The sequence below is a fragment of the Prunus avium genome, chromosome 6 (genome assembly GCF_965620075.1).
Source record: "Prunus avium chromosome 6, drPruAviu1.hap1.1, whole genome shotgun sequence".
Lineage (NCBI taxonomy): Eukaryota > Viridiplantae > Streptophyta > Magnoliopsida > Rosales > Rosaceae > Prunus > Prunus avium.
This window is the reverse complement of record NC_142289.1, coordinates 9,439,076-9,451,346: the sequence shown is the minus strand read 5'-3', so window position 1 is coordinate 9,451,346 and position 12,271 is coordinate 9,439,076. Positions and strand designations below refer to the sequence as shown.

General features: G+C 36.8%; 1 protein-coding gene across 1 annotated transcript; it reads right to left on the bottom strand.

The window, feature by feature from the left end:
* Positions 1–4,438: 4,438 nt before the first annotated feature.
* On the bottom strand, positions 4,439–10,187 carry LOC110747554 (casein kinase II subunit alpha). The gene is made up of 10 exons (XM_021947706.2): positions 9,740–10,187; positions 9,476–9,605; positions 8,942–9,136; positions 7,246–7,403; positions 6,556–6,646; positions 6,101–6,166; positions 5,610–5,692; positions 5,460–5,523; positions 5,309–5,377; positions 4,439–4,799 (listed from the first exon to the last, which is right to left on the bottom strand). Exons 1-10 carry the CDS (start codon positions 10,093–10,095, stop codon positions 4,740–4,742), a joined length of 1,272 nt encoding a protein of 423 aa, XP_021803398.2. The 5' UTR covers positions 10,096–10,187; the 3' UTR covers positions 4,439–4,739.
* Positions 10,188–12,271: the final 2,084 nt, after the last annotated feature.

The window sequence follows — 12,271 nt, the reverse complement described above, 5'->3', positions numbered from 1 at the left end:
TTTCATGTGGATTTTACCCAAGTGTCCAACCAGTCATTGACCTTAGCACAATATATTTATGCTAAACAACAATTATATACCTAACTAGTTTTTTTTATAATGAAATGTAGACTCACTTGGACCCTTGCATTTTCCTTTTACATGTATTATAAAATTATCAGATGAACAGACAATTAGCGACATTGCCTTGTAATTCCAACTTATCAGATGACCTAATTCAAAGGGGTAACGAAAACAAACTTTTTCTCTTATTTTAAAAATGGTTTGGTGTGTTGCTTATGCCCTAATAATGTCATGTAATATTGGGTATCATCTGAAAATACGAAAAATAAATTCACACCAAATTAGAAAATTAATAAATTATGGTGTGAGCATGAGTTGTAAGGCTGGTGGTGTATGGTCCCCTCTATACCAGTTCCCAATATCGGATTATATGCCAAATGTTTCATTAGCTTAGTTAAGCTTAAGTTTTATGTCTTAACCTTGTCTCCAATTATTATGTTGCACATCCCCACCCTCAATCAAAGTGAGTGCATTACACCCCCATTGTGGTCAAAAGTGTGGAACGGTAATTTTCAATTGGAGAAGGTATATATATCCTTTGGAAAACATTGGGACATATCCCTTAAGCTGGTGGATTTGTGGGTGGGTTGGAGGACCCCAAAGCCCTAGAAACAGTTATAGGAAGGGAGAATAGGGGGAAGTGATGACAGAAAGGCAATCTAACAAAAGCTTGCATTTTTCTATTTTCTACTCTCTTTTTTCTTTTCTTTTGGGTTGGAAGTTCTAGGAAAGGGCACTAGGACCCATCAAACTAAGGACACCATGCCCTTCAATCTAAACTTGGGTTAGAGATGATGATGTCCTTTCACTTTCTATTACTAATTGGTGGGGATGGGGGATCTTTGTCTTTTCAGGGTCAATGATCATCTCCCTTCTCTTTGTTTTGCCCTTTCTCTTTCAAGTTTGACCAAATTATCTTCTAAATTGATAGGGGGAATATATACATTTTCCACCCCTTTTAGTTGGTGAACTACAATATGTAACCAAAGTTGACTAGACAGATCACCTATTATATGATAAATAAATTTAAAAGAAGTATATATACATGTTCAACAACTATGACATAAACTACAAAATATATTTTAAAATATATGTAATTATTTGTAAACCACACGTATCTGATAAATTTAAGCATATCTATCTATCTATCGAATCCCACAATCAAACGAATGCATATGCAAACATAACTAATTGCAATAAATACATGTAGCTATAACTACATGATGGCAATCTGGTAACAAAAGGTTGTGGATTGTAGCATGTGCAATTTTGTTCTTAAGTGTTGGTCAACAAGCTATTTTTAGGTAACCTTCAAACCTGTTTACTATCTCTACAAGGATTTCAGGGAAGCGGTTTGATTGCTTCGCCCATTGACAAGGATGAACATTTATGTTGCGTGCGTAATGAATTTGGATGTTCCAAGTTTTTACAAACATTTTTTCAATCTTTGAGAATTTTCATGGATTCGTTTAATGAGGTCATCGAAGTTTTCTGTTACAAAGAATTCTCTCTATCTTTGGCAACTTTCCGTCATCCATTCAAGGGGGAGCATTATAGGTAGGAGACTAGGTCGTTTTATAGTACTTTTTTTTTTGGTAATGCCTGAAAAGCTTACCAGTTTATACCAGGTAAGAGGGAATGGAAAAAAGAAAAAGAAAAATAAGAAAGCATGTATAAGTGACATGGTGACCGTGATATGGTTATATGGTTTTACTAATTCATTTATGTTTTATTTAAATGAATTATTATTTTTTAATACAATTAATAATGTAAACATATGAAATAATAACACCATACTACTAAGTCAACACAAAATTTCTCCTTTACCCAGACACAACGAAGTGATGATTTAATATGTAAGAACGACTAAGTGACCCTTTAATACGTACAAGAAAAAAATGACGGTTGACTTTTGTTCTTGGATGTGTCTTGCTGTCGGTAGGATGGATGCGGTGTGGTTTTGTCAACCTAGCTTTTTTCTTTGGTTTTCGTTGTGTTTTTGAAGCAAGTACTGTAATCCATCGTAGACGCCATGATTTTGTTGCAGCTTTTGGTCTACTCACATGGATTTTGCTCCAGTTCAGTGTTTGGAGTTGGAAAAGTGATTGTTGACAGCTTGTGTGGGATCGGGTTTTGCCTATGCAAAATAAGAGGTTTAGCCATGTTGGTGCTACAAGTCTCTTTGGTTTGTTGGAGAGGATGTGGTGCGATGTCTTTGTTTTTGTGTTTATTTTAGTCTAATAACTCTCAGAAACTCAATAGGAGTTTGCTAATGTTTGTATTTAGTGTTCGACTTTTTGATACGGATTTGCCGTTACTGCCGTTGCGCGATGGATCTATATTGTAGGTCTGAGCACAAGTGCATTTGTCTGCCGAATTGGAGGTTTTAGGTTTTTCTGGTATGCGTAATTCTCTCCAGATCAAACCAATTTATTTTTGTGTTTGGTCACTGGAGATATTGTACTCATATTCGGCATTGCGACTACTCTATACTTTTTTATGTGTTATCAATAAAATTACTATCGCTTTTAATAAATAAAAAAAAAACTTTTCGTAAATGCATCTAAGAGGGATCTTCTGAGTCTCTGTTGCCAAAAGCTTTCTACCATTGATAACTTTGCTTGCCTAGCCTTTTTTAGGCATTTCAACAAACATTTGCTCCCATCTTTGCTACTTTGACTTTCAATTTTGCTATTTGTTGCCAAAAGCTTTCTACCATTGATAACTTTGCTTGCCTAGCCTTTTTTAGGCATTTCAACAAACATTTGCTCCCATCTTTGCTACTTTGACTTTCAATTTTGCTATTTTAGCCCCACCTTGATGGAGTTATTAGGTAAATTAATGGAGACTCAACTTGTTGCTTAAGTGGTTTCGCCAATCTCAAGTCAGTTAATTAGTTTCAGTAACGAGTTTAGCTTAGTGCCCGTTTGGCATTGCTTATTTGGGGGTAATAAGTGATTTTTTAAAAACTTTGGGAAGCCCAGCCTGTTTGGTAAATTATGAGAAAATAACTTATTATTAAAAATTGATATGAGAGAAAGCTATAAGGGAAAGCAACTAATGAGGTGCTTTCACTTTCTGATTATGCTGGAATCAGTTTTGAAAAGGCGCTGTGTTTAATGATTATATAGGAATCATTTTCTAATTATGTGGGAATAGACCAACAATATTTTTAACAAAAAATTTTACCAAACACCAAACTACTTTCTCTCACAGTAAATCTAATAGCAATTATTTTCATAACACAGCAATGCCAAATTGACCCTTAGTAATTTCCTCATAGCACATTGATAGTGTGCGGGGCAAAAACCCCCTCCCATTCCTAACTTTGGCTATAAAAAAAAAGTCAGTTAATTAGTTCGATTACTCGAACATGTTCTAATTCAGATGACGTCATGCTCCCTTCATCTTCTAACTATTTGAGAAATATATATACTTTACAACAAAAAATCAAATCTTTTGAATGAAAATGTTCTTTTTTGGTTACAAAAGAGGTCCAACGCCAAAGCAGAAGCCGAAAGAGAAGAACCATTAGCCCAAGGGGCTTATACCAACAGCCCTAGGCTAGGCCTAGCAATCCAGCAATCAATGATTGAATTTGATTTGATAAATAAAAAATAAAAAAATTGTTCGATTGTTTTATCCCTAGAAAAAAAACATTGAAACCGAAATTGATCTGATCAATTAAAATCAAATCAAATTGCAAAATGTACCAAAAATAAATCGGTATTTGATTGAATAAAACGAACATAAATGGTTGAAAATGATAAATACTCCACAAATATTTATTCCAACCATCGAAGAGTAGGCCAGTATGGGGATAACAAAAATGAAGAAAAGAAATTCAAGTATTATTCAATAATTCAACCATGTATGCGGGGTGGGGGCTTGCTCCAAAGGGAAAGAGATATTGTTCTATAGTTCCATAATGCATGATATGCTGTTTCTAAAATCTGAAAAAAACTGATAGCGGACCAGTCCATGACAGATTCTTATGAATCTATCTCAATCATCACAAGACAAAGTTACCACATCCCGATTCAAGTCCGAGTTCAGAAATTTACGCTTCTAGATCAAGTGAACTATCAAGAATAGTAAAAATGAAATGAAGAATATGAACAAGCTTATATTATGTGAAGGAAACAATAGAATAATGGTAATTCAAGAATGCTATTCAATTCCAAGATTCATTCCAATCAACTAAACATCACCAGTTAAAAGTTTGCTTCAAGTAAATTATCAGCTAGAATTAGCCAGTAAATTACTTATAAGTAACATTATCTGCCATTTTCTTGTAAAATTCTTTTACGAGTAACAATCAAAGTGACAAATCTTCCATATGATTGAAGAATGGAAGAAGGAAAGCACCCACTCCTGTCAGAATCAGAATACAAATATTTTCCATTGATTAAAGAGGAATGAGGAAATCAAATTACACAACCCAGCCTGATATCAGATTACTAACCCATTCACAAGTTTGGGACACACATGAAAAATTGACAAAGCAAGTCCACAGAAATCTAACAAACAAAAAAAACTGACAGGTCTTATAACAACCCAACACTGGCAAACCCTACATCTGAACTCAACCACCGCCATAAAAACTGAGGGCAGATTACAGAGGGAAGATCCGACCAAGAACTCACCATGATTAGACAAGCATCTAGAACTCAAATCTACTGGGTGCGAGTTCTGCTGCTTTCTGCATTTCTGATAGGATAGAAGTAAGGATGGGCCTGCATGACATAAATAAGGTTTACTTCATTTTACAATTGAGTTTGAAACATATTATTATTGCAACACCATAAGCATAGTGCCCATGGTCAGGGATTCTTAACCCCCGACTTTTCAAAGCATGGGCCTTGCCCCACACACCATTAACTGTATAGATCTAGACTGGCTCTTTCTACTTCTAGGGAGTCAGAACCTCGTATGTATATCAAGTTCAATTTGGTACACTGTAACTTCTTCCTCACATGGTTGGTCAGATGGACAGAAGCAGTACTCTTTAAGATGATTTTCCTGTCCATTACTGGGAAAAGAACATCATGCCTTTTCACTTCTGACCATCTATCATGTGAGGAAGAGGTTCAGGTGTAATGAATTGGGATGGATACATGTGGGGTTCTGACAGTAGGAAAGAGAAAGAGCCAGTTAATTGGGTGCGGGGCGGGGCCCATACAGAGCTTGCCCCTACTCAAGGTCCATGCTTTGAACAGTCCCGGATTAAGAACTAGGATTTTACCATTGCTTCTTTTGCAGTGGGCCTTTCCTGGTGATCATAACGCAGCAACTTGTCTACGAAGTCAATAGCCTACAGAAAGGACATCACAAGTAATTAAAGACCATGAAAAACTCAAAACAAAACGAATCCAACACAATGAAAAAGAATTTACCTCAGGAACCGCTAAGTGCTGATTATCAACATTAATGAATTTTGTCCATGGTTTCCTGCTATGCCTACATCAGAAATTTTTTAAGGTGGGGGAAGTCAGCATGCCTGGTAACAAGGGAATAAAGAACAAACCCTGAGAAAAACCACCTACCTCCCAACTAGAGCTGCAAGGTGTGGGTCTAACTCTATTCGGTACTTGTGCAGATAAGCATTTAATTCATCTGTCCCAAGTACCTGTTTGAGCAAAAGATTCCAAGACATTGAATTTGATTTCAATTGCTTTTTCTTCTTTTTCAAAGCAACACTAAGATATAGCATATTTCACACACACACACACACACACACACACACACACACACTATTTTCTTTTCTTCTTGAAAGCTACATAATTTGTTATATGAATTGAACATACACCTCAACAAGAAACACACACAAATACATTTATTTGCACAAGTGTCAAATGCAGTCACATAGGCATATGATGAAGGAATCCACTCAGAAAAAAACAAGTAATCCACATTATTGGTTCTCTCAATGTGATGGGCACATGAATCAATTTGACAACGTAGAGGCAAAATATTAACTGTTGAAGTACAATAAGAACAATAAAAGACAAAGAAGCTTTCTAACTAGCATGCATACCTTTGCTATTTTGACTAGCTGATCATAGTTATCATGTCCATAGAAGAATGGCTCCTTACGAAATATCTGTACAGCACAAGGCTCAAGAATAAGCATCACAAGAGAGCATCACATACTTTGACATGGTATCAAATTTTGAATCTCCTTGCCATCTGCCACCCATGGATAAATAGGCAAGCAGATCAAGATCCACTGTCCATGCATCACTAAGAAAAATTTTATCCATCACATCTGAAGTACTCATTTTGGGATAGAAAAACTATTGCAAATATTCAAGCACTCCCCGCTAAATGCATAAATTTCATCATATCAGGGGTTGATTTTGGGCTAGATGGGGAAGAGGATACACAACACTTGATATATTTAGGCCAAATACAAGCATAACCATAATGAGCTCAGGAGTATGTGATATATAAGGTGCCTTAATAGAACAAAATAGGTTGGGAAATGCTCACCATTCCAGCAAACATGCAACCAAGACTCCACAAGTCTAAAGAATAATCATAATCTTGTAAATCAACGAGAAGCTCAGGACCTTTGAAATACCTGCAATCAAATGGGGGGTGGGGGAAGAGCATAAGACAAATCTGAACACAGAAAATTTATGTTACATATAATAACCATCATTTCATAATATAAACTAAAAGTATCCCATTCATCCTGCATCTATTTTCTGCTTTGCTGTGGTTCCCCTGTTCCCAAATGACTCCAAATATTGCAGGTATGATTTTACACTAATGTGGCATAATTTCCATACCAGATCCAATCTATTCCAATATCACTCCTCAAGTCAGAATAAAGATTTTTTTTGTTGAAAGAATGTAGTTTTGGGGGAAAAAGTCCTCAAAATAAAGAAAAAGAGGGTGGGCGTGGAGGGAGAAGGGGACTTGTTTCCTAAAACAAGGTAGCTTTAATAAGGGAAGTTCTGTCCAGCAAGTGTCTTCCCACATTCCTACATTCAAATATAGAATTGTAATTTTAAACTTTCCACACAATCAAATTCTCTATGTATAAGAAGGTTTTAGGCAAGAGCAACAGTTTCTACAACAGAAAATTTTAAAAAAGTTATCACAGTTTGAGATAAGAATGTATGAAATGTGAATAAATATTATTGTCTTCTGTGAAGTAAAAGATATGAAAACAACCTCGAAGCAACACGAACGTTATACTCCTTCTCAGGATGATAGAACTCGGCAAGGCCCCAATCTATAAGGCGAAGCTTACGCTGCTCATGATCGATCATAACATTATGGGGCTTCACATCTCGATGCATAATACCTTGCGAGTGGCAATAATCCAAAGCCTACACAAAGAGATCCATAGATGACCAAGTTAAATAATATTACAAGCTGAAGAACTAAAATTTTGAGTTGGAAAATGGAAGAGCACACTTTGAGCATTGAGAACAAAACATAAACCTGTATCCATGTAAGCACCAGGCCCTTGAAGCTAGTTGGCTCAAACAGAAACTCACAAAATATTTAACAGAAATACCTCCACATTTTAAATTTTAAATTGCCTTAAATTAAGGTCTGATTTTCTCCAAGCCTGAAGAGATGATTATTCCCTTCTTTTCTTTTTCTTATGGGATGTCCTATATAAATCCTGTGTAATTGAGTTGGTCCATCTCTCAGTCTCTCCCAATAGCACCTTACGTATGGGAACATTGAAACATAAGTGTCTCAATAAGTTTCTCATTTGGTAAAGGTATAAGGGCAGTAGAATTCAAGATCAAACAATAAAGAACATTCAAGATAAGAAACAAGTCTAGAATGGGAGCTGCCTAAATATTAGCCCTATAGGTCCCTCAACCCCATCCTGAGTTCTAGCTATCTGCATGTTCTCCTACAATATTTTCATAATCAAAAGCAGAAAGGTCAACCCCGTCATGGAAATTCCATAGACACTCTTAGTGTTGATCACCTCAAAAGATAGAATGCTCTCACCTTGCTTAGGGGGGCCATGTACAGCCTCTGTCCATATTTTCTTCCCGACCAAATTTAAAAGTGGAGACTAGAGCCGTGAACCCAAGGCCGCACAGGGCCATGCCCCTGATGGGCCGGATTCAGGAGAATAAATGACAACTGCTGCGGTAAGGTAAAATTCCATGACTAATTCTAATGTTTAATTTTTTTGTTAATTTATGAAATTATATTGTTATATAAATGTTCTGTGTAAATGTATTTTATAGAGTTATTGTCCATATTTGAAGTAGTGTTATTACTTACATTCTTTCAAAATAAAAATAAAAAATGTGTCAGGGCAGGGTTGGGGGGGCTAATATTCTCGCGGGGCAGTGTGAAGAAGTTCCACTGTCCACATTTTTAAGGCATTGATGGGGCCGGGATGAGGATCAAAAATAGAAGTGGCAATGGCAGCACTAGCCCAGCCTACACCTGTTTCTTGTAGGACTATTGAAACATTTAAATTGCACCTAGGCCATTCCCCAAAGCTGCTTAAACTAAGTAACAGCCAGCCTGATATATCATTGATCCATACTACAACCCAAAAATATTGATCGTTACTTCAAGTTTGCCTAAAGTTCAATTATTTATAAAATTGGTTGACAAAATTTGAAGAGTGGGAAATATAACTGCAAAGAAGAAAAATGGAATGAAGCTACAAGCTCCACCATTACTCCCAGGCACAAAGAGAAAGAAATCGACCTTATTATGGCCTTAGAAAGAAACTGACCTTTAAAACCTTGCAAATGTAAAGAATTAACTCAGTTTAAATCTCACATCATTATGGCCATATAATTCATGCTTCTTCTAAGTGAATGAAAATATAATCACAAGTCATCCTTTTTTAAAATTTCAGAACCAGAATGCCAAAGCTTACCTTGAGAAGTTCATAGATATAGTATCGTATGTCATAATCTGAGAGGGTCGGATAAAGCACTTTAAAATCTGTATTATTCACATATTCAAATATGAGACTAGGGGTCTTTGATTGCTGGTCCCTGACGATATCAAGCAACTTCACAATGTTGGGTCCTCCACAAAGATTCTGCAATATTTTAATCTCCCTCTTAATCTGCATTTAATGCCAAATATAAAATGTAAGTCTCACTGATTCTATAGACATCTGTCATACAAGAAGAGCACTTTACTTCATATTGGGGGGGGGGGATGCGATAATACTGGTTTCTTTACTTAACTGTAAGAAGATTTCAGCTCTAACTTCATTAAGATTCCACAATCACAAGATTTCTAAATCAGACGCGCATGACAACAAGAAAGAAACCAATAGAAATAACCAAAAAAGGTTACTAAGGGAGCACAATTACTTACAACCAAATAATAAGAACAAAACGTCAATCTCCTCCCTATATACACACATAAGAAGGGAAAGGTAATGCCATTCAGAACTCACCTTCTTCTTTTTAACAGGTTTGAGAATCTTGATAACACATTTCTCGTTATCGGTGCAGTGAACCCCCTCAAACACCTCACTGTATTTTCCTCTCCCAACCTTCCTCACCACCTCGTAGTCATCCTGCTCCCTGTACAACCACAATTAATCAAAGAACAATAAAACATCCCTAAATTAATCAATTTTCCCCCCAACCAAACCAAAATTTCCTTCTTTTTTCTCGCAATTCAAACAAGAAACAGAAAAGGGTTGTTAGTTCGTTACCCCCATTGGACGGTGAGGGACTCGTAGTCCCAGTAATCCTTGGGTCGGATCACGTTGACATCGGAGTAAATCCTAGCCTTGGAGGCGGCGCCAGGGCGGCGAATCGATTTACAGATCTTCTGCGCCAGGGTTTCTGGGAAAGGATGAAGTGGCCTCGGTGGGCGGTGCGACGTCGTATGGCGGTGAGGAACGGGAGTCGCCGACGACGCGATACGGCGGACGAGAGGGCGCGAGGACTGAGAAACCGAGAGTAGGTGAGAGGGGGAGAGAGGAGGGTGAGGGCGTGCGAGAAAGAGAGAGAGTAGGTTGTGGTGGTGGTGAGAGACGGTGAATTCCAAGGAGGGCCTTATGGCCATCAATCAAATCGCCCAATACAAAAAGTAGCAGAAGGACCGATGCCCAGTCCCTCTTTGCCCTTTTCTTTCTCTCTCTCTCTTTTCTTCCTTTTTTATTTATTCCTTTTTTATTCACATTATTATTATTTTGAATTTCTTTTTAAGACAACCATTTCTTATATCAGAAGCCAAATTAGTTTTTATTGTTTTTATTATTTTTATAATTAAATTTTATATTTTTATTTTCATAAATCGGGATTTGGAGCAGCTGAGCTAACTATGTATATTTAATAACACTCTGATTGCCTAATGACTCAACGATGAGTAATGATGATGGATGAACTTTGAGAATAATAGTTTTCTAATAACTTTAAGTCACATATTAGATGGATGGATGGATGGAAAATAGATAACATGCGCACCTAAGATTGGGGGATAGAATGGAGGGGCCTAGGACATCTCGAAAAAGACAATAGGCATTAGGTGAGGCCCCATTGCAATCTTTCTGCGATAACATCACAATCGGCATTGCGAATGCTCTTAGTGACTTCTTATAATTTAATGTTGCTTTATTTTATAAATATTTTAAGTAAAAAATTACTTTTTATCTTTGTAATTTGCCACTTTTACCACTTTGGTCTATGTCGTTTTAATTTAGTCAATTTTGCCCCTGTGATTTTAATTTGAAGCAATTCAAATATAATCCTCAATTTCTATCAAATTTTTTTAACTTATGTTAATTGTGGATGAGTAATTCGGTCTACAAATTATTAAAATAATGCATTCCTTTTAAAATAAAATAATACAAATTTAAATTTAAAAAAAAAAAAAAAAAAACCTATATCCCCTTCTTCTCCCAACCCCAACGCCTAGCCCCAAGACGACCTCATCCTTCACCTCCATGCCCACGCCCAACGTCAAAAGTACTTTGCTGCCCTTTTATCCGATTTATGGCAGTGCCGAGTGCAAAGCAACGCCAGCACTAGCACCTATCTCCCGCTCCCAAACTACAATCCACCATCTCCATGTCGAGATCTCCTTCATTCCCTTCCAATTCTTAGACCTCCATCAACCCCACCCCACCCACCATCCGCACCATATCTCAACGCGAGTTGGCGATGACGAAGACAATTCGTCCGTTATTTAACTGGATGTGGTGCAATCAGACTTCGAGAGCTGGGACATAACGAGAAGCTCGAGCGGCCAAGACAACGATGCGGTGCTCAGTTATGTCAGGGCGACTATCCAATGTCGGTCGTGATTAAGACTCCATCGCCAGACGAAATCTCCACAGAGGCTTTGCAGCAGAGGGATGAGATTCTGAAGCAATTAGATAAGGTGGTGAAAGAGAGAAATGATTTGAAGTCTGTGAGGAATCGATAATATATCGGGAAAACTTAGTAATTTTAAGAATTTTGGGGTGGGGGGTTTGTACCTCTCTATCTCTTTTTCTCTAACTCTGTGTGTTTGTTACTAAATCTAAGGGCTATACAAATTCTAAATTATGGGGTGGCTGGGTGTGAAGAGGTAGGGGCGGTGGGGTGGGGTGGTGATGGTTGTGAGGATGTAGGGAAGTGGTAGAGAAGAGATTTTTTTTTTTCTTAATTAAAATATTAATTGATTTTTGGTAGTTGAGAGAGGGGATGAGAGAGAAAGAGGTGGAGAGAGTTTTTTTTTAATGAATGAATTTTTTTAATAATTTATTGATCGAATTGCCCCTCCACAACTAACAGAAGTTTAAAAAATTTGACAGAAATTGAGGATTGTCCTTGAATTGCTTTAAATTGAAACCACATGGACAAAATTGACAAAATTGAAATGACAAAGACCAAAGTGGTAAAAGCGGCAAACTATAGGGACCAAAAGTGACTTTTTGCCAATAATTTATCCTTGTAATTAATTCTATTTATTTAGGCTTAACTGCTATAGTGCCAATATTTTAGCCTTGTAATTAATGCTATTTATTTATGCTTAACTGCTACAGTGCCCCCTGAAACATTGGTCAAATCTCACATTGCCCCCTTAAAGTTAAAAGACCCACTTTACCTTCTTGATCAATGTTTCGTGTCTCACTTTGCCCCTCATTGTCAAGTCTGTTAACAATCTGTTAAAAATGCTGATGTGGCACTAATGGGACTCAAAATTTTGCTAAACTAAGTGCCATGTTGAAAATTAAAAATTAAAAAATTAAAAAATT